This window comes from Herpailurus yagouaroundi, unplaced genomic scaffold (assembly GCF_014898765.1).
Source record: "Herpailurus yagouaroundi ecotype Mexico unplaced genomic scaffold, PumYag 29, whole genome shotgun sequence".
Classification (NCBI taxonomy): domain Eukaryota; kingdom Metazoa; phylum Chordata; class Mammalia; order Carnivora; family Felidae; genus Herpailurus; species Herpailurus yagouaroundi.
The window spans coordinates 5,212,060-5,235,296 of NW_024412377.1; the positions used below are offsets into that span (position 1 = coordinate 5,212,060).

At 47.0% G+C, this 23,237-nt stretch overlaps 1 protein-coding gene across 4 annotated transcripts in view; it reads left to right on the forward strand.

Moving 5' to 3' along the window:
• The window catches only part of ADCY2 (adenylate cyclase 2), a 391,814-nt gene that overhangs the window by 312,967 nt on the left and 55,610 nt on the right, over positions 1 to 23,237 (forward strand). For all 4 annotated transcript variants that reach the window (XM_040493726.1, XM_040493706.1, XM_040493715.1 and 1 more), the window contains 2 exons: positions 12,396 to 12,533; positions 21,232 to 21,351. In XM_040493726.1, the coding sequence (XP_040349660.1) occupies positions 12,396 to 12,533; positions 21,232 to 21,351 (258 nt within the window). The remainder of the gene's footprint in view (positions 1 to 12,395; positions 12,534 to 21,231; positions 21,352 to 23,237) is intronic.

The window sequence follows — 23,237 nt, forward strand, 5'->3', positions numbered from 1 at the left end:
CCAAAAAGCCTGATTATCCACGTTCAGATTTTCCTTAGGTGGAAAAGCACACGGCCCCCGCCCTCTGATTTCCTGGCTCCCATAAGTTTTCTGCAGCCCACTTCTCAGGTTTTCAGAGTAGGAACTATCATTTGTGGTCCCACTGGAAATCCAAACCTCGTTCTAATTAAAGCGACTTCTATCATTGTGCCTAAGTAGCCACATTAGTCATTTTCTGTTCCTAAGGAATCCAGTCTTCAGGGTGGGGGGTGGGGTGTGGAACACAGTGTATATTTAAGGTTTCAAGCTGACTTTTTCTTAGACTAAATTGCTATAGAAAAGAAACAGAAGCGGAGGCTAGAGAAAGTATCTCCAGAGCAACTTTGCTGCCTTTGCGAGAATGCTTTTGGTCTTATGTAATGTCTGTCCTCTCAGCTTCGGTATAACCCAGCCAACCTTTCATGGCTCCTGGCCCCTCCCAGACCCAGCCTGTGGTCCCTCGAGGCCTTCAGGATCCCACACCCACCTTCCCAGGAGCATCATGAAACCCTGACACCCCCCACACCAGATGCTAGGGAGTCCGTAACTCATATGTTGTCTTAAAGAGAAAGTCTCATTCATCAGTTGATGGACATTTAGGCTCTCTCCATAATCTGGCTGTTGTTGAAAGTGGTGCTATAAACATTGGGGTACAAGTGCCCCTGTGCATCGGCACTCCTGTGTCCCTTGGGTAAATTCCCAGCAGTGCTGTTGCTGGGTCATAGGGTAGATCTATTTTTAATTTTTTGAGGAACCTCCACACTGTTTTCCAGAGCGGCTGCACCAGTTTGCATTCCCACCAACAGTGCAAGAGGGTTCCCATTTCTCCACATCCTCGCCAGCATCTATAGTCTCCTGATTTGTTCATTTTGGCCACTCTGACTGGCGTGAGGTGATATCTGAGTGTGGTTTTGATTTGTATTTCCCTGATGAGGAGTGATGTTGAGCATCTTTTCATGTGCCTGTTGGCCATCCGGATGTCTTCTTTAGAGAAATGTCTATTCATGTCTTCTGCCCATTTCTTAGCTGAATTATTTGTTTTTCGGGTGTGGAGTTTGGTAAGTTCTTTATAGATTTTGGATACTAGCCCTTTGTCCGATAAGTCATTTGCAAATATCTTTTCCCACTCCATTGGTTGCCTTTTATTTTGTTCACTGTTTCCTTTGCAGTGCAGAAGCTTTTTATCTTCATGAGGTCCCAATAGTTCATTTTTGCTTTTAATTCCCTTGCCTTTGGAGATGTGTGGATAAAGAAATTGTGGTTTATATACACAATGGAATACTACTTGGCAAAGAGAAAGAATGAGATCTGGCCTTTTGTAGCAACGTGGATGGAACTAGAGAGTGTTATGCTAAGTGAAATAAGTCATCCAGGGAAAGATGGGTACCATATGTTTTCACTCTTATGTGGATCCTGAGAAACTTAACAGAAGACCATGGGGGGAGGGGAAGGAAAAAAAAAGTTAGAGAGGAAGGGAGCCAAACCATAAGAGACTCATAAAAACTGAGAATAAACTGAGGGTTGATGGGGGGGGGGGGGCGGTGATGGGCATTGAGGAGGGCACCTGTTGGGACGAGCACTGGGTGTTGTATGGAAACCAATTTGACAATAAATTTCATATTTAAAAAAAGAGAGAGAGAAAAGCTCAGTGCTGGGAATGAACTGGTGCCTACCTCCTTTTCATAGGAAGCCTGGATTTTGCCAAAGTGGTCAGGGAGACTAGGCTTGAGGACGTCTGTTCTTCCTGAACTTGAATTAGATCAGTGAATGAGTCCCCCACCCCCACCCCCACCAGTGGTCAGCTGTAATCCTTGATCCAGAGGGAATCCAGATAAAATCAAGAAGGAATTATTCTCATTCCCATAAGAGGTTCTTTGTACTGTGTAAACTATTCTGTGAGGGCTTTTTTCTCACCATCAATATCAAAGAAATTAAGGCAACCCAGGAAAGCTTTCAGCGTGCTTTCTATTCGACCCTCCCCATTCAGCCCAAAGCTGTGTGTGTCACAAATATTTCCTAGTGGTCATGGAGAGGTATGACATCCTCACTGCTCATTCTCTGGCCTCTTGAAAGCCTACCAGTTCTCTGAGGTGTTAGTATGATTTGCATTTATTTTTGGATTAAGTACTGAGTTTGTGAAAGAAATGTTAATATCCTTAATATCTTTCTATGAACATACATTGACCTTTGGAAAACTTAAATGCCAGAGGCAATACTGATGCTTATACTACAGGGAAAAAATTTCTAAAAAATATTACTGGTATTGAACTCTCTGTATGAAGAATTAGAGTAAAATACTTTTATAAAGGAGGTTGAGCAAAGGTAAGCCTGACTGATCTTTTTCCTCCAAGAGCTCTACCTTTGTTACCCTCTCTTACACAGGAAATATAACACATGTAGCTGTACTGACCGGTCATTGTACAGCTGGGTTTGATAAAAAGGTAGAAGAAAGCGGGTGATGGGCATTGAGGAGGGTGCCTGTTGGGATGAGCACTGGGTGTTGTATGGAAACCAATTTGACAATAAATTTCATATTAAAAAAAAAAAAAAAAAGGTAGAGACATAGCCTGTGGTCCCTCGGGGCTAAAAAAAATGGCCAAAGAATAAGAGTGATAATGAAACACATTTTTTTTCCTTCTGATAGAAAAATGAGACAGATATTTGTTCAATGGCACAGTCTGAGAAAAATGTCAGGGAATTTATATGTTCTCACCGTTACTGCTAACGAGAAGCCCAGAGCACGGCTGTCTGTCCCTCTCTCCCACCCTCCCTTGCCCTAGCCGCTCCCCCCAGTGCGTCCCCCCACCCCCATGTTGCCCTGCCACTGCTTGTCTTCTAGAAAGTTTCTCAGAAACCCCACCAGCCCCTGCAGTGGGCTCTTCTTTGAGCACCATGGGACTTAGGATCTGTGCCCCATAATTTACCACTTGATTGTTTAACAACTTATTTGGCTACTCCTCCTCTCTCTCTCTCTCTCTCTCTCTCTCTCTCTCTCTCTCTCTGTCTCTGATGAGTGTAACTGTTGTCTCCCTTACATAGAGTAGTTTTTTTTTGAGATGAGAATTGTTTCCTACATTTGCTTTCTGTCTCCCAGGGAATCCAGCAGTGTTCCGCCCACTGAAACACTTTGATAAGCGGGCACTAAGTAAACACTCATGGACTCATGTCATGTCCGTGCGGTTCCTTTCCACCATGTCCGCTCATCCAGCTCCATGTGGCCCCCTCCCAGCCCCCCCAACACCACTGGACAGTTAGGCGTCCCCACGTGTCCCGGTAATCTTCCCTTGCCCAGATACCCTGGCATGGGGACGGGTTCTGCATGTGCATGGCTGTGGGAAGCATGGGTGGGTGGCCGTCACCTTGCCACGCTGAAAGGCCTCACACGCACCATGATTCCTTGACTCTGTTGTGCTTTGGGCTCTCTCCCAGGTTGGAAATAATCTCCTAACCTTCCCAGACCCAGTCTGCAGAGCACCCCCCCCCCCATGTCACTACCAGCGTCCCTCACGCCTGCCGGGCAGGCTGCCCATTTCGTAATATCATTTGTGATCTTAGATGGAGAGATCACCAGTGAATCTGCTTCAACCCTGTTTTGCTCACTGTAGTACTTCAGGCACTTGAAATACAAGATAAATATTTAACATCTGTGGGCTGGAAGGAGTGTTGGGCAGCACCCAAATGCTCAGAAAATGTCTTGCCCTCATCCTCACCCCGATCGACTTCTTCTGAGTGCGCGGCTCTGAATTCAGCCACGGTCGCCCATCCCCGCTGCCAGCGAGGTCCCTCCTGGGTCCTCACCTGTCGGGTCTCCGCATGAGACCTTCATAGCATTTCAGAACTGTAAAACTTGAGAGCAGACAGGGAACCCAGAGATGACTTTGTCTGGCCTCACGTCTCGTGGGTGAGAGACACAGAACTGTGGAGGTGGCCTGTGCTCCCATCATGGCAAGCTTCCGCGCCCAGTCATTTCGAGGAAGAGTTTTCCTCCACAAAAAGTAATGCGGAAGCACACATCAGCAGATCTCTTGAGGGCAGAAATGAAGACTTTGGAACAGGACCACGAGTGCGATAACTGTAAGACCAGCAGAAGTTTCCTGTCCTTGGGTGAGAACCCTCAGAATCAGTATAGACAGCCTCTGACGGGCAGGACCCCCATCAATAGCTACGTGTCCAGTCTCATCACAGTTTACAAATAATAAATATTACCTTCTGTTAAAATTGACGACTTGGTCTGTTAGGCATTGTGTGTATTCCGGTTCATTTAGCCTCACGAGAGCCCTTGGAGGGAACGGCCGTTCTACAGTTAGTACAACAGACCCTCACAGATGTTACACAGATTGCTCTGTGGTGGAGAGCAAGTAGGAGTCAGAATCAGAGTTGGAGTTGATGCTTAGAACCCTTACAATTAATTGGAAGGTGTGCGGACAGAGTCCCTGGCAAACAAGCTCCCGGCACTAGGCAGGCATGTCCACGGTCATGGCCATGGCAGGCGTGGCACTGAGGTTGCCTTGCAGTGACTGCTAAGCATCCACTCGTCAAAATCACATTGGTAGGGACGCCCGGGGGGCTCAGTCAGTTGAGCGTCCGACTTCAGCTCCAGTCATGATCTCATGGTTCATGAGTTCAAGCCCCACGCCGGGCTCTGTGCTGATGGCTCGGAGCCTGGATCCTGCTTCAGATTCTGTGTCTCCCTCTCTCTGCCCCTTCCCCACTCATGCTCTGTCTCTCTCTGTCTCTCAAAGATGAATAAACGTTAAAAAAAATTTTTTTTTTAATCACATTGGTAATTCACGGTAACCTCGCAGTGAACCTCATTCGTATTTTCCTCTGGTCTAGTTTCTGATATACATTATCCAGCTGTTGGCCCAGTTCATTTAAAACTGGAGTCTGGGAAAAGTACAGCTCCATCTTAAAAGACATTTGGTAAGATGGGCGGGGGGGGGGGGGGGAGGTTAATTTATGAGTGGATTTAGACTCTAACATATTCTAGTATGAAAGTACCTTTAATAATAATACTTTCCAAAGTACATGAGAGCCCTTCGAATATGAAAACATATTATTTTATCTGATAACCAAAACAATCCAGTTTAAGTAGAAACTAAAATGTAGAACAAGAGATTCAAGTTTACATTTTCATTACAATCAGCAATAAAAGGAATAGTACTTGTCATTGTCATAATACTAATAATAGTTTACTGCCAAATTTAACACGAAACTACCTGAGTGGACTTATAATTTTGTAATAAATACAAGAGAGTGACTGTAACCAAAAATGCCACCAAAAAAAAAAAACAAAACCCAAAAAACAAAACAAAAGAAAAAAACCACCCTCAAAAGCATCTTTTAGAACAAGTGTGCCAGATATAGTAAAGGAAAATGCCAGAGTGTGTCAGAAGAAATTTTTCTCTCAATGTGGTTGCGTTGTGCTTTGTGTAGCAAAGATAATATGATGCCATCCCACCAACCTTGTTCCTAGCAGAAATGAAAGCACAAACATAAAGTCCATCCTGTGGAAGGAAAGTAGGTCACACACTGGCTGATAGAAAAGCTTTCTACCCAAAGGAGTGTTTTACCCTTGAAGTCTATTTTCTCCCATGTCAATAGAACTCTGCCAGCTTTCTTGTAGTTAGTATTTTCCCAGCGTCCTTTCCTTCCATCTTTTTATTCGGCTTTTCCTTGTCCGTAAGTGGGTTTTAGATGTTGTGTCTCTGGTAAACAACATCCAGGTGCATGTTACTTTCTCTGATCTAGCAGTCTCTCTCTTTTACCTGACAAGTATAATGCATTTACGTGTATTATAATTAATACTACCATCTTATTTTGCTTTTATTTTTTTAAATCCATCATGGGTGTTCTCTGCCTGTACTTATTTTTCCTCTTCTCCTGCATTATCTTGGATCCATGGAATTTATTTATTCTCCTTTATTCCCTCTAGTGACTTGGAAGTCATCTATCCTGGTATTTTGTTTTTCCTGGTTAACTTAAAATGTGTAATGTACACGAGACTAACAGAGCTCGTTAATATCTCCACCTTGTTGTTGAAGAATATTGTACTCTGCATCTGGATTCCATTCTTGAATAAAGAAGATGGAATAAGATGCTCAGATTCTTGAAATTAGAAACTCAGTAGTTAGGCTGAAAAAAGTAAAGCAAGAGCCGAATAAATAACCTACAAAACAGCATAGAAAGATAAAGAGGGCAGGCCAGATTTTTCTAAATTTAAACTGCTGTTGTCATTCACTGCTATCGTTATTCTTGTTGTGTACCCATTTTACACCATTCTTCCTGAACACCATCCCTTCCTCCGGGATCCCATCTCCATATTCCCAAAGGATTGTTCCTTTTCTAATCTTTTCAGTGAGAGCCTGTGCATAATGTCTGCACCTTTTGTATTTAAAAAAAAAAAAACAGTCGGGTTTCTCCTCATTGAATAATGGTTTATGATAAGCTACTATTTTGAAAATATGAATCCATATTTTCCTGTGGTTGATGGACCGCGGAGAAATCTATAGTCAAATTACTGTTTCTTAGAAGGTGACGCGTCTTCTCTCTGGTTGTTTTCGTGGGACTTGCTCCGTATCTGTCATGGGCCATAGCTCCCTTGTGCTTGGGTAAAGGTGTACTTCCATCTTCCTGTTTGGGATTCAGTGGGTCGCCTCGGCCACAGAACTCACGTTTTGCTCCAGGCCTGCAAAGCTGTTGCTCCGTCCTGGTCTTTTGTTCTGTTTTTCTCAAACTTTCATCACAAGTATATTGAATCTTTTCATTGTACCTTCTGTGCCTGAACATCCCATTCATGTGTTTCATCGCTGTATTTCTGCGCTGTTTGATGGGGCATTTCCCCAGTGCTGTCCTACCCCCTAGCACAGCTACTAAATTTTCCATTATCTACATTTTCATCTCCAGAGAGTCTTTGTGGCTCATTTTTTCTCATAAGTGCTCATTCGTTGTGTACTCTGATCCGTCTTCTAATTTCTTTGGTCTTATTCTGCAGGCTACTGCAGATTGATAGCATACCTGCAGATCCTGTGATGCGAATTCTACTTTTTGTTGTGTCTGTTGATTCTTTCTCATACGGCCCTATGTCCTGTGTAGTTCATAATTTCTTTTTTGGGGTGCCTGGGTGGCGCAGTCGGTTAAGCGTCCGACTTCAGCCAGGTCACGATCTCGCGGTCCGTGAGTTCGAGCCCCGCGTCGGGCTCTGGGCTGATGGCTCAGAGCCTGGAGCCTGTTTCCGATTCTGTGTCTCCCTCTCTCTCTGCCCCTCCCCCGTTCATGCTGTGTCTCTCTCTGTCCTAAAAATAAATAAAAAAAAAAAAAAAACCCCAAAAAAAACATAATTTCTTTTTTATTGTGAGGTCATGTTCAGAGGGAATTATCCTTTAGCAAAAAGGGTACTTCTGCAGGAACCCCAAGGACTCTCTCTGGTCTTTGACCCAATTGATAGCCCCTCAATTTGGGGCCCCATGATGAAGCATATAATGTAATTTCAAATTCATCGCCCATATTTAGAGATGGAATTTATCACTGGAAGCGTGTTGATACTTCCCTCAACTAGTACATGGAGTTTTCTAGACTTTACATGGAGGGAAGAGCATTCTGAGGCTTCTGGGATTTTTTGTTTGTTTTGTTTTTATTGAAGTATAATTAACATATACCATACAACATGTTGTGTTAGTTTTAGGTACTATATAATGACTCAACAGTTGTGTACAGGAATTCCACTACTGAGTATTTACCCAAAGAAAATGAAAACACTAATTCAAAAAGATACATGCACACCCTGAGGCTCCTGATTTTAGTCAGGGGTCTTGGCCTCAGCCGCCCCACCCTTGGCAAGCTCAAGGCAACCCCTTTTTTCCTCCTGCGGGCATCAGCCCCTAGGTGTTACAGCCTCTGTCCAGTCCTAGGACACTCCTAGGCCAACCCCACAGCCTCAGTCCCTCTAGCACTGAGCTTCTTCTTTGCTTCTGGCCCCTGGAAATTTCTCTTCGGGTCCATTGTTAAGATAAAGAGTGTATTGAACAAGCATCCATCGAGTCCCTGCTCTTTGCTCAACACTGTGCTGCTTTGGGGATACAAAGGCAGGTGTGGTGTGGTTCCCCTCTACAACCAGCTCTCCATGTGGCCAGAGACAAACACGAACAGCGTCAAAGAGAACACAAGGTGGCTAGCCCGTGAGTGCCACACGGTGGATGGATGGCTGAGGAAAGTGGTTCACCCAGGGCGTAGCAAGAAAAATGTTGATTTTATAAAGTATGATTGACCGAAATCAAGCAGCCTTTCTGTGGGAAACTCAAGTACAATTAATCAAAGTACACACGGCAGTCTCTGTAACACTAAATGTTACAAGTAATTATTCCTGCAGCTGGTGGCCGCCATTCAAAAACACAGTCGTTGGCCAATTAAAACGCCAAAGTAGGTGTTCCTCTAGACAAATGCACGAAAGCACATGGGTATATGATAAACTTCACCACTTTTTCAGGCAAGATTCTAAGATGAGTTTTCTTTTTCTAATAATAAAAATTTGCTACTCCTCATTATAATGTATTTGTAACTTTTCTAAATGTTTTTTTCATTTTATTAAACCTTAAGAGCATCATCTACTTCTTTTCATGTAACTGATTTTATTTTTTTAAAGGACACCGATGAAATTGCTAATGTGATCTGCTCTTATAATTATTATGTTGAATTAGGAGAAATTTTAAAGTGAGAGGTTACCAGTTGTTTCCAGTGCAAGAGGATCAGAGTGGAGAGGGAGGAAGAAGGAAGAGGGGGGTATATTTTTTTCCTGTGTTTTTCTTTAGGTTTATTTATTTTGAGAGAGAGAGAAAACACGAGTGGAGGAGGGGCTGAGAGAGGGAGAGAGAGAATCCCAAGCAGGCTCTGCACTGTCAGCATGGAGCCATACACAGGGCTTGAACTCATGAACCATGAGATCATGACCTGAGTGGAAGTCGGATGCTTAACTGACTCAGCCAGCCAGGTGCCCCTCCTGTTTTGTTTTGTTTTGTTTTGTTTTGTTTTGTTTTGTTTTAATCCAAACATATTATGAACACATTATTTTTCTGGGGAGAATCGTCTGCCTATACTGAGAAAAGAACGTCGATATTCATCCCATACGCCTTGTAGCAAACTGCACTGGCCATTGTCCGCAGCACCAACGCCATGTTGGGGTTTCCATATTAATTGACGTTCTCCCTCCTTTCACATCTCCCGCTACAGTCGGTGCCAGTTCCACATTCACCAGTGGGTGGGTGTGGCATTAACAGTCAAGCACATTTCTGGAAGGCTCACAGTGAGCTCACTGTAAGCAGGAGGCCATCGTGTGTGCAGTGGGACTCACTGATGGTCAACAAAGAGGGACGCAGATTTGACGGAAGTTATGCCAGCCGTTAAACCAGAGATCAAACGGGTAAAGCTGGGCTCTGAAGGGCGCCTTCTGAATCAATGCCAAAATACTGTGGGAGATGGTATCGTTTATAATGTTTCATTACAGTGGTGCCAATTTTGACACACTTGCTTTTCCACCGGGGACCGTACTTGAATAGTTAACCCCAAACAGGCACACTGAGCTCCGTTTTCACGTCAGGAATGAAATCGTGCTTTTTGTTCAGAGCTATAGTCGCATCAGTGGTCTTCTTTCCCGATCCTTCTACCTCAAGACCATCGTCTCTTTTCTCCTCCGCCCCGCCATCGGCATCCTCTGCTCCCCGCACATCTTCACTCTCCTCCCCCTCCTCTCTCTACACATCAGCTCAGGGCGCACGTCCCTGTCAGCAGCTGTTTCCTGGTCCTTGCCACCAGCAATATTTTCCAATTTCCATATTTCTGAACAGTTTTCTTCACGTGGCCTCTACCTGGTGACAGGATTAAAGAAAGAAGGAGGCTGCTTGGAGGAAAAACCATAGTGGAAAGCGGGGGGGGGGGGGGGGGGAGGTTTTATTGTTCGTATAGATGCAGAGCAAAGAGACACTTAGTCATTAAATGTCTCTGAGAATTATTACGTTTTCTTCATAAGCGTAACAATTGGAGCTAACACTTGGGAGTCCTGCCCCTGGTGCCTTATTATGTAGCTCATTTAACGTCCTACAAGACCAAGGAACCAGGTATTATTATTGTCCCCATTTTAGAGCTGGGGAGGCTGAGGCCAGAGAGGATAGTTCACCTGCAGAAAGTCTCTCGACTCTGGGGGTTTGCTCCTGGGCTCCTAGGCTGATTCTTACTGTCCTAACCACCTCTCATCCTGTCTTGCAGAATCCCATTCCGTTGCTGTATCAGCATTTAACATACTGCAGTGCTTCTGTTTCTAAGACTGAAGCAGAAAGACTCTGAAAGACGTAGAGAAATAAAAGTGCTGTCTATTCGTGCTACTGAGGATTCTCTGTTACGCGGTTTATCGATGTTACATCAGCTTTGCCATTATATTAACTTAGTGGTACGAGTCAGAAAGGTACAGGTTGTTGGCCTTTTTTTAAAATTTTTGAAATCAGGGCGCCTGGGTGACTCCGTCAGTCGAGCGCTCGACTTCGGCTCAGGTCATGATCTCACAGTTCGTGGGTTTGAGCCCCACATCAGGCTCTGTGCTGACAGCTTGGAGCCTGGAGCCTGCTTCGGATTCTTTGTCTCCCTCTCTCTCTGCCCCTCCCCTGCTGGTGCCCTGTCTCTTTCTCCCTCTGTCAAAAATAAACATTAATTTTTTTTTTTAATTTTTGAAATCATAACCTTTTTCTAGTGTTTTCAGAACACGTTAGCCATAGGGCCACAGCCCCTTTCGCATGAAGGTTAAAGTGGAGATCCCTAGAGACCGTTTTGTACAGCTTGTCAGGTCAGGTGACATCTGTCGATCCCAGCAGCGCCTGGCACAGGCAGTTTGTTACCCACGCCTTAGAACTCTCCCCGCCTCCATCCTGCCGCCACCTGGACAGAGGTCTGAATTACAGTGGCCCCTCTGGAAAGGTGGCCTTAAGGGTGAGGCGAGCTCAACCCCTAAAGTCCCACGGAGCAGAGTCTGGCCCCCAGCAGATGATGAGGGAACATTGGCTGCCATCCCATAAATACCTCAATTCCTTCTTGTATCGAAAGCATTTCTGCCAACACCCACACTCGCTGCCGCATTATTCGCAGTAGCCGGAAGTCAGAGGCAACAGTGACCATCCACAGATGAGTGGATAAATAAAATGCGGTATGTGCCCAGAATGGAACGTTATTCAGCCAGCCTTCCAAAAACAAGGAAATCTGGTCACCCGTGACAACGCGGAGGAACCTGGAGATAATGCTGAGTGAAATAAGCCAGTCACAAAAAGACAAATGCTGCGTGCTTGCACCTTTGGCAGGTGCCCAGAGTCGTCAAACTTTTAGAGACGGAAAGTAAGATGGTGGTCGCCGGGGGCAAGGGGAAGGGGAGAGGGGAGAGGGGAGTTCTTCAGTGGCTAGAGACTCTAGTTGTGCGAGATGAAAAGTTACAGAGACGTACTACGCAGCACTGTGAATACAGTTAACACCGCTGACCTGTGTGCTGAAAAATGGGTAAGAGGGAAAAGGTTACGTTAGGTAATTTTTAGCACCATCAGAACTTTGGAAAAGAGGGTCTCCATGTGGAAAGTCCCCGGACGGCAGGATAAGGTAAAGCCATCACGAAGACACATGCCTGAGAACAGTGGGTGTTGCCTTTGGAGGTGAGGACATCAATTTGCTCGGTAGCCAACTGGATCGTGACGAGCTACCTGCCGATCTGTCTCCCATGTGAATGGGCCGAATTGTGATCATTGTTTTATCACGGCTGTGACCTGAGACCTGCCACGTTCCCCAGAGTGGTTTAATCGACTGACGTAGTTTTCTTTTATCAGAGGGGTTTTTTTTTTCCATGTTTATTTAATTTTAAGAGAGAGAGAGAGGGGGAGGGAGAGCACGAGCAGGGTTGGGGTGCAGAGAGAGAGGGGGACACAGAATCCGAAGCAAGCTCCAGGCTCTGAGCTGTCAGTACAGAGCCTGACATGGGACTCTGACTCGTGAACTGGGAGATCGTGACCTGAGCTGGGGACTCTGACTCGTGAACTGGGAGATCGTGACCTGAGCTGAAGTCAGACGCGTCACCAACGGAGCCACCCAGGCGCCCTGAGTTTTTTGTTTGGGTTGTTTTTAAACGTAATTTCAGGACATACAAGCACATTCTGAATTTATCGCAGAAACTTAACTAATTTGTTCTTTATTTGTCACCATGATGCTCACATAGTTTGAGGAAGGTTTGTGACCTGGTATGGGCCCCCAGCGGAGACCAGCGCCTCCTTGTTTGTTCTGGGAAGAGTACCGATGCCTTTTGTGGTGTTAAACATCATGAAGAAATGTGACGCGTTTCCTTTCCTGTCTCCTCCCAGCAATGCAGCAAGAAGGCCTCCGCCTCTCTCCTGTGGCTGCTGAAGTCGTCCAGCATCATCGCGGACCGGCCCTGGCCGCGGGTCTCCCTCACGGTCCTCACCACCGCCATCATCCTGACCATGGCGGTGTTCAACATGGTGAGTCAGGGCTCCCGCCAGGCACGGCCTTCTTTGCCTCCGATGCCTGACTCGGTGGGACTTTCAGACCTTGACCGGGGCTCCGTGCTGACACCAGTTACTGCCTATTAAATTTAACATCTGTCCACCCTCAGCATCACTAAGGCCAAGGGTGCTTTCTGCAGGAGCCACCGGGGAGAGGGTGGTACCTTCCAGCAGCTTCCCACGGCCCTGCTAGCTACAGAAAGGACACTGACTGTCAGTGGGGTAATCACCGAGGGATGACAGAACCATCTAGATACAGAGAGTGCAGTGGGAGAGGTATCCTGCTCTGGAGTCTAACAGGCCTGATCGCAACACTGGCCCCCCACTTGTCCGGCTGTGCGATTTTATAGGGTTTCCATGCAACTTTCACAGGCTCCATTTCCACTTCTCGAAAATGAGTTCTGACACTGCCCCACCGGGGCAAATGAGCTGGTGTTCCTCCTGATGTGGGGCCGGGGGCGAGCGGTCGAGAAAGAATTCTTGAGACATTTTTGGTGCAAAGGGGTGCTTTCATTATAGCATGGGGACAGGCCCCATGGGCAGGGAGAGCTGCACTTGTGTTTGTGAAGAGTGACTGATTAAATACTCTTTAGTTAGTGGGGCTGGGGAGAGCGTAAGTCTGTGGAATTTGGAAACAAGGCTTCCGGGACCTTGAGGGGCTAGCTGCTATTATAAGGTAAGGTTATTTACTACTGCCTCGTAAAACATTAGTCCTGAGACCCTCCAGATGTCTATCAGTGGGCCATACATTTGGAAGGTAGTTGCTAACGTGTATCTTGGCAGAGGAGGGGGGGTTAGGGTGATCAGAGTGACGGTACCCTCACCAGAGCAGAGCTATTGTGGTAAAACATTGAGGGAAGTCCTTGCGGGAGCTGTAGGAGGGTTCCAATCTGTATGCCCCAGGAATCCTACCTGGAAACTCAAGTGACAGCAAAGTCCCACCCTTGTCTCTTTTTCTCCCGTCACTATCACGCTTAGGACAGAACCGGGTGCTTTGTACATATTTAACCAGTGGTCGCTCTCACTGTATCGATGGTACCATGACTCGTATATCCCTTAAGACAGACACGTAGGTAATCCACACCCATAGCGATGCATCCTTCTTATTCTGACATCGTCACCAGCAACCGTGAGGCGTTAAGATACCTCGTATTTGGGCTATTTTACTAGCTGTTGGAACTACAGGGCATACGTACAGCCCTCGCCTTCCAGAAAGCAGAAAATCAGGCTGAGGAAGCGCACCGGGTATGTTAAATAATAAAGACATAGTTTTTGGGGCTTAGCATCCCTTTGGCATAAAAATATCTGTTGGGCATAACCACGTGCCTGGCGTGTTACTAAATGCTGGGAGCCTGAAAACTGTGACCCGCCTTCGGGAGCTCACGGTGCCGTCCCCGAGACCGACAGCTGGCTAAGCCCATGTGAATCGGAGACTCCACCAGCGAGGCGTGTGGAGAGGTGTCAAGGAGGGAGGTCAAGGCCGGCTGGACTGAACCCTGGCGGATGGGCAGGCGGGCTCACCAGAAGGGAAGGAACGGTGAGCAGGAAGGAAGACGCTGGGCATCTGGGACATTTACGTGACGCGGTAGTGAAGGGGCTGAGGCTGAAGGGGACCTTGGGCACTTCCTTGACATCAGTTCTGCCATCACGCTGCAGAACAGGCCACTGGCTCCTTCTGACGCACGCGGGGGTTCAGGGGAAGCTGATGCCAGCGGGAGGCCAGCCGGGGGCCTCTTCATCTGCTTCCCTCTGCCTAGAAGTCCGTCTTAAGGCGTCCTGGAAAGGGGGCACCAGGGAGAAGCCACAGCTGGCCCTCGCCCTCCCGCTTCCTGATGGGCGTGCGGATTCTGGGGCGTCCTCCCACGTCGCCCGCTGGAGGACAGGCACGCTGGCTCGCCCCGCCTCACCGGACCACATGCCCCAAGTCCCTCCAGGAGCTCCCCTGAGAGAGGGCGTGTGGCCAGGCCCTAATGGCAGCCTCCCCAGGCACAGACCGGTGCAGTAGGCCACCGTGACCACTCCTTCCTCCGGCCGCCCGCTCGGCCACAGAGGTCAGCTGAGAAAGGAGGCTGCTCCGAGTTGCCTCTTGCAGGCAGTTAAAAGTCGTGGTGCCTGTGGGCAGGGGCTCATCAGTGATCCCACACGGCCAGCTGGCTTCCCTGAGCCCCGCTGGCCGTTGGTCTGGAGTCCCTGTGTGGAGTTGCCTTGATGTGTCTGGTTGACCGTGGGGACTCCACCGTCCTGGGCCGCCTCCCTCTTCTCTGTCACATTAGCCACCGACCCTGAGCTCATCTCCCCTCCTCCTGCATTCACAGCCTCCGAAGCCCATGTCCTGCAGAGACTGTGAGACCCCCTTTGGGGTGGGGTGGGGGCCTCACCTTCTAGGTCTCAGGCACACCTCGGCCATGACATTTATTTCCAACACGGACTTAATCAAGGCTGAGTGGGGATCAGCTGGAAAACGGGGCTGTGTCTGGACGGGTAATTCCCTCAAGAGCCGTCCTGCTCTAGAAGGAACTTAGGCACAAGGAGAGACTGGCATCAGTCAGCCTGGGTCCCTTGCTGACGACCCAAAGGAATTTGTACTGTGGCCCCAGAGCTGTCATCGGAGCGGGAACCGCCACAGGGTAGGGACCGTGACATGAGGTACAGAAGACTGAGACAAGAGGGGCTTTTCTGGGAGAGGCGTTCTGCAAATGTGTGACCAGCCATTAGAATACCTGACCTTCCCACCCGAGTCTGTCCGACGTACTTTGGATAGTGTGAGGGCGTGACAGTGTTCCTAGGGGAGGAAGATGGACAGAGAGGCCCAGGGCAGTGGTGAGAGCGTGCACAAACGAGTGCGTTTCCTAAGATGGGTTCCTCACGCTCGGCTTTGTAACGTGCATTTTTGCAAGAGCCCTGTTGCTCGAAGGTCCAGCTCTCCAGAGGGGCACACCAACAAGTTCTCAGACGATTCTGGTAAATGCAAGCTGCAGGGGCCAGCTGGGTCAGGGGTGGACGCCACCGTGAAGGGACAGGGCGCAGAACACATTTGAAGGACAGCAGGTGTGCTAGGTAGGGTTCTGAGATGCACGCACAGACGGTGGTGTTCAGCTCCCTTAACGGAAAGCCCTATGATTCAGCCTCGTCATCTGTCCAGAGCACTTTCGCTCCAGAGCTGGGCACGGGCAGCATGCACAAAACACACTCCGGGGCGTCCTGCATTGGCCAACAGCGCCACGTACAAGGTACAGAACGAGACCTTTAAACGACGTCCACACATTTGACGGTGAGACCTTCCCCTCCACCCAGCACGTGTTTCAGGAAAGCACCTTCTGTGTCAGCACTGGCCCTTCAGTAGTTACTAAGCGTAAGAATGAATGAAGGGGGAAGCATGCAGTCCGTTAAAAAAGAAACCATTTCTTTTGGGGAAGTCCAGTTTGGCCTCATAAAACCAGGATTTATCACCTAACTTAAAAAATGTTTTTTGAATGTTTGTTTATTTTTGAAAGAGAGAGAGAGAGAGAGCATGAGCTGGGGAGGGGCAGAGAGAGAAGGAGACACAGAACCCGAAGCAGGTTCCAGGCTCTGAGCTGTTGGCACAGAGCCCGACAAGGGGCTCAAACTCACGGACCGTGAGATCAGGACCTGAGCCCAAGTCAGATGCTCAACCGACTGAACCACCCAGGTGCCCCTCACCTAATTTTTTCAAGGCAGAACCTCCCTGGGAAACATCTGATTGCATTTCATAGAGAATATTTAATGTGACTGACAGGCAGTTCGGTCACTGTCATAAGTGTTTGAGGAGCTGAATGTGTTAGGTTTTGTTGTTTTTTTGGTTTTGTTTTTTTGGCAATAACCGGGCTTCCTTTGGAGAAGAAACACATCCTCACACCAGGAATACCTCTCCCAGGGTTGTTTTCCCCTCTCACCAAGAAAGGAATCTGTTTTCAGCTGCTGCCGACAGGTCTGTGGGACACACGTGAGCAGTGTGACGGATGACCCTGAAGAAAGACACAAAATAAGGCTTCTCTGCACGAGCTGAGCCGCCTCCTACAGCAGCAGAGGCTGTGGGCAGGAAATAAGCCGGATTACCTTTCTCCGTCCATCATTTCCATTGATATCTGCTGCCGCGAAATGAGTGGTCTTTTTCCTGCCGATGCTCCCCTCGTATTTATTTCAAAGAAACGTCCTAAGACAGTATGAGAGCATTAGGTAGAGAAAGGAAATCATTTTCCCTGGCAGTAAAGCTTGCTTATGATTTTTTAAAAACAATTTTAATGTTCATTTATTTTTGAGAGAGAGTATGTGAGCAGGGGAGGGGCAGAGAGAGAGGGAGACACAGAATCGGAAACAGGCTCCAGGCTCTGAGCCGTCAGCACAGAGCCCGACGCGGGGCTCGAACTCACAGACCAGGAGATCGTGACCTGAGCCAAAGTCAGAGGCTTAACTGACTGAGCCACCCAGGCACCCCATAATGTTTATTTATTTTTGAGAGACAGAGAGAGAGACAGACAGACAGACAGACAGAGCACGAGTGGGGGAGGGGCAGAGAGAGAGGGAGACACAGAATCGGAAACAGGCTCCAGGCTCCGAGCCGTCAGCCCAGAGCCCGACGCGGGGCTCGAACTCACGGACCGCGAGATCATGACCTGAGCCGAAGTCAGACGCTTAACCGACCGAGCCACCCAGGCGCCCCGAAAATTTCATTTTCTGTCCGAAAACGTTTCCTCTGAAAGCCATAGTCTCTCCCGGGTCCTGTCGCAAAGCAGGGCTTTTTCAAATACAGGGTTTGAGGGACCGGCGTGCACAAGGAGCTGTGTGCTCCGTTTACTTTCCAGCTCACTGTTGAGAATCGTGTATGAGACGCTCCAACAAGAAGCTGCCATTGTTTCTCTGGCCTTTTGCCCACGTCCTCCCGTGACTGCTCCCATCACCGTACAGTCTCTTGTGGGAAACTTCCCAGAGAATGTTATGAATCGTGAGGCTTTCGTGACACGTGAGGACAAGGAGTGAGCGTGGTGAACTGTTGGGCCACTCAGACCTCTCGTTGGGACCAAATGACCGGCGAGGATGGCATCAGGCATAAAACGCGATTTGAAATGTGATGTTCACAATTTAATATCATCTGACAAACACAATTCTGAAACGTTTCGAACTGCCCGGGAAACGTGACGTTCGGAAATACAGCTGAAAATATGAAGCGTTCATTAGCATTTTATCAGGAGATCATTTCCCCAGTTACGACAAAAGTCGTAGAACGTGAAAACGGGTCCAGAGAGGAGCTCCCCAAATAATTATGGTGCCGGGAGTTCATTCTGAAGAGACAATTGTGGCAGCTTAGCCTGGAAGGGAGAGGGACGAGGGGTTAGTAACTCCAGGGAATTTGACTGGCTGTGATTTAGGGTTGACCTGACTTTCCTTTTTTTTTTTTTTTTTAATGTTTTTATTTATTTTTGAGACAGAGAGAGACAGAGCATGAGCAGGGGAGGGGCAGAGGGAGAGGGAGACGCAGAATCTGAAGCAGGCTCCAGGCTCTGAGCTGTCAACACAGAGCCCGACGTGGGGCTCGAACTCACTGACCGTGACATCATGATCTGAGCTGAAGTCGGACGCTTAACCGACTGAACCACCCAGGCGCCCCTGAGTTTCCATTTTAAAGGGACTGAAGGGACGCCTGGGTGGCTCAGTCGGTGGAGCATCTGAGTCTTGGTTTCCGTTCAGGTCGTGATCTTGACGTCATGAGATTGAGCCCCACGTCGGGCTCTAATCTCAGCATGGAGCCCGCTGGAGGTTCTCTTTCTGTCCTTCTGCCTCTCTCTCCCACTTGTGCGCTCTCTCTCTCTCTCTCTCTCAAAAATAAAAATAAATAAAATTAAAAAAAAAAGAATTTAAAGTGACCGAGAAGGCATAAATCAATGCCAAATTGCAGTGTGAGGTCACGGACCCAAACGAGGGGCTTCTTGATTTCAGGGGTAGTTAGTAAATACTAGCAAAAGGGAGCAGAGGGGGTTAAGGAAGCAGGGTTGCAGATAGTGACTGAAGTTCTCTCTTGTTTTTTTGAGTCCAAATCATCCTATTTATTGGATAGCCTCCTCGCAAGACCGAGTTTTCACAGGATATATTCTACTCTTGGTGCAACAAGAATTTACTTTTTCTCTACATGGTGATGCAATCCAGAAGTTTTTGTTAATATGTAACAGGCGCTTAAGACTAATAACCTACCAAACGAAACAGTCTCCTTTTATTTGTCATTTTTTGATTCTTTAATATTTAAATCAGCTATATATGGGGTCTGTCAAATTGACATCGGTAAAACTTTGGAGCCCAGCACTTGCCAAGTAATTGCATAATTTGTTTTTTCCTGATACGGTATTTTTTTCCCAAAGAATTAGCACATTTGTAAGTAAGTCAACCAGGGGGTGCAGCATTTTTAATACACGCTTTAGCGGCATATAAAGAAATCAACATTTCTTTGATATTTAAATCAGCATTTTGCTACGTGTTCTCACATGATGCAATGGGAAGAAACACTGTATCATTCTTGGCATCCTAGAGGAACGTTCCTCAGAATAAGCTAAGCAAAGGCCTTATGTGATGAAGTCAGTCCGTTTTGGTATTTGACAGCTGCCATCAAAGCTAATAAATCGATAGGAGCAAACAAAAGCAATTATACGGGGCGCCTGGGGGGTTTAGTCGGTTAAGCATCTGACTTCTGCTCAAGTAGTTTGTAAGTTCAAGCCCCGCATGGGGCTCTGTGCTAACAGCTCGGAGCCCGGAGCCTGCTTCCGATTCTGTGTCTCCCTCTCTCTCTGCCCCTCCCCCGCTCATGCTCTGTCTCTCTGTGTCTCTCAAAAGTAAACATTGAAAGAAAAAGTTTTAAAACATGGCAAACAAAAGCAACTATAGAAGCTATGCAGGAGGGTTTTACTTTTTTTTTTTTTTTTGTAATTTTTATTTAAACTCAAGTTGGCAAACATACAGTGTAGTCTTGGCTTCAGGAGTAGAATTTAGTGATTCGTCACTTGGATATGACACCCAGTGCTCATCACTCACAAGTGCCCTCCTTAATGCCTGTCACCCATCTAGCCCATCCCCGCCACCTACCGCCCCTCCAGCAACCCTCAGTTTGTTCTCTGTATTTAAGTATGTCTTACAGTTTGCCTCCCTCTCTCTATGTCTTACTTCATTTTTCTTTCCCTTCCTCTGTGTTCGTCTGTTGTGTTTCTTAAGTTCCACACGTAAGTGAAATCATGCATTTGTCTTTCTCTGACTTATTTCACTTAGCCTAATACCTTCTGGTTCCATCCACGTTGTTGCAAATGGCAAAATTTCTTTCTGATCGCTGAGTGATATTTCAGTGTGTGTGTGTGTGTGTGTGTGTGTGTGTGTGTGTGTGTCCGCCTTTTCTTTATCCGCCCATCAGCCAGTGGACATTTAGCCCTTGAATACGTATCGCTAGCCCCATGCAGAACACACAGTCCAGGTTTTGGATGAGATGCCTTTCTTTCAGGGAAGGGTACCTGGCCGGAGTGATCCTCTGGTTCACCTTCAACTGCCCACTTCCCTGGCCCTCAGCCATGGCACGGAAAAGTGGCTGGTCTGTGGCCACCTCGGTAGTGTGTGCTTCAGGGGCGCCCGGGTGGCTCAGTCGGTTAAGCATCCGACTTCTGCTCAGGTCATGATCTCGTGGTGTGTGAGTTTGAGCCCCACGTTGGGCTCTTTGCTGTTGGCACGGAGCCTGCTTCGGATTCTGTGTCTCCCTCTCTCTCTGCCCCTCCCCTACTCACACTTTCTCTGTCTCTCCCTATCTCAAAAACAAACATTTAAAAACAACGTTAAAAAATAACGTGCTGCAGCTTCTCCGGGAAAGAGACAGAGAGAAAAAGAAAAACAGAAACGCAGAGAAAGAGAAACAGAGAAAAACCAGGGGAAAAAATGAGAGAACGAGAGAGACAGAGACTGAATTTCTTCTACCTCGCCAACTGGTTGACACTTTCCTTCTGGGTGCCGATACAGGGGACCATGGCTGAAGAGCTAGTTTTCTCAGGATTACTTATTTTTTCCAGAGTGAGGACCCCTTTCCAGCAGTCCTTACTCAGAGCGTTCACCCTCTCAGCATTCTACGCCTCGTGATCCTGAAGTGCCAAGCACTCACAAATAATACATACAAATGCTGATGCCAAGGAGTGCATTTTGCCCACACAATTAATTTCTTAAAGTCAAAAACTCCATTGACCCAGTTCATGTTTGAAGCAAGAGGGTGAAGACACTGAAAAAAAAAAAACAAAAAACCTGAAGGTTCTGCTTTCTCGGTAGAGTTGAGTGTCTGTGTGTGAGGTGATGTCACCCTCAGATGTGATTCCGACCAAGCCCTCTGCCCTGAGCTTTGTACATTTCTAATTTAACATCGAACAGAAGTGTTTCTGTTTTCGTTAATATTGTCTTATAGTTCTGGAATCCACGACAAGTGGAGCGCAACAATAAATAGTTATTTACTTATTTCATAGAAATTCTCAAAGCTTCAAACAGGAGAAGATGGAGCTATTCGCATTTGAAAGACCCCAGATTGCCCACGTAATCCTGCTTATGGTGCAAAAGGAACGCAGTCATTAATAATGCAGCACCCCCCACCCTGCTATCCCTTTAATCTCTGGTGCACTAATTCACTGAAAAAACATTTTCTTTGCAGTTTTTCCTGAGCGACCCAGAGGAAGCCATTCCTCCGACTGCCAACACATCAAACACAAGTCTTTCTGCCTTAAACAATCAGGCAGTGATTCTGCGTGCACAGAATTTGTTTTTCCTCCCGGTAAGAGCATTTCACTCATTATTACTGCTCTTGTTGTCTTGCTCTAAGCTGTGAGCCCATTTAACGTGATGGCCTCCACTTTCTGATCGGCTGTAGATTTCACTTCTCCTCCTTGGTGTCGATACTTAAGTCCCGATCAGCCAAAATCTGCCAGCCAGGCTGACGGACGCCGATTAGACACACTTACGGTGCAAATTTACAGTGTCCTTTTGGTGCTCTCACAGATGTCTCTGCTTTTATTCTCTTAGTGCTACATTCGATAGCATGTATCCCAGCTTTTGACGTTGCGTTGTATGTCACTGAAGTTCTGGGTTCATTGCTGATGGGTTTTGCCAGTGGTCCCGGTGGAATAGTGTTGGCTTCCTTGCTGATGATGGGGACTGCCTCTCGTATTTCTGCCTCTCCCTTGGCTGTAGACGCTGCCCACTGGTTATATCCTCAAATAATCCTTGCCGACTGACTCATTTTAACCATCCTCCAGAGAAGGGCCAAGATTCAAATTTCAAAACCGGCCAATATGTCAGTCTTTTCGGTGGAAAGGGTTAAGTCAGTTATTTACTATTTAGTAACTTCGTTTCATAAATCATTAATGCAAAAGAAGTTTTGATAGTCTCCTCTCTTGTGTAATCATCTAAAGTAGATTATTCCCACCTGGTTTCTGTCCCATAGAGTCACATTTCGAGAGTGCTAAAGGAACTATTTTGGAGACTGAAATTGGTGATTTAGTGTGTATACTTTAAAGATTCTTGGCCAGTTTTTTAGACTCCATTAGCTGTGGTAATAAAGCAGATTCCTTTCCTCATTCTTCTTTTGCTGATTTGTTCCCTTGATATTTGGCTTGGATCCTTTTTCCCATTTCCTGTCTTCAGTTCCTGGGAAGCTTCCAGCTCTCTGTACAGAATTGGGGTCTCTGGTGGTGTTTTTGAGAGGGTTTCTGAGGCAAGCTGACCAAGGTCCCTAATAATGTCCCCATGGGCATGGGAAGAAAGCCTGCCATAAATCTGTCCCTCATCCAAGGGGCCCTGGTTCTCATTTTAAGCATTATCATAAGCTCCCGTGAGTGCTAGACAACATCTTTTCTGTTTTAGTTACATGAAAAGTGAGAGACAGGAGGCATGGCAAGGGTTTATTGGCTGTGATCTCGCTGTGGGCAATTTGAAGCCGCCTTCTGTAGAGAAAGATTTATGTGAACTGCGGTCTGGCCCTCCCTCCTTGAAAGAATGGCCCTGGCATGCACAGAGGTACCAGGCCACTGGCATAGGGACAGAGCATCCCAAGCAGCATTCACAGGGCACTTCAGCCATTTGCAATGCACGTACATTTGCATAAAAACAAAGGATAGCTGGCAAAGCTTTTTTTTTTTTTTTTTTTAATCTTTCCACCCGGTATGTGTGGATGCAACAACCCACTGTTTGTCACTAAAAGCAATAAGGTCATCATTCAGACTCTCATGAGGTAAGTCGGTATGACTTATTTTCAAAAGAAGCATAAACCATTAGAAACCCAAAATGGGGGAAAGTAACATTTACTCAGTCTTAAAAGATTCGAAAAAATAAAAAAAAAAAACAAAAAAATATGCAGTAGACTCTTTAAAATGTAGGTAGAATTTTGTCAACAAGCCACTGTTGTTCCAGTAATAAGTCATCAGAAAGAGAGATTATGATGCGCTCTGCCAAGGATCCCCCATGTGCTCAAACACTGCACAGAAAGTGCAGTGTTAGAGTTCTTAAGAGTCCCAGAAGGGCCTGAGAACATCCTGGCTTCCCCCTTCATAGACGGAAGGGAACATCGGAGAGCCATGCGCAACTTCCACGTGATTCCTCTCAAAGCCCATCGTCCATGGTATCTGAGCTCGACGAGGCAGTGGGCAAGACTGTGCACATTCA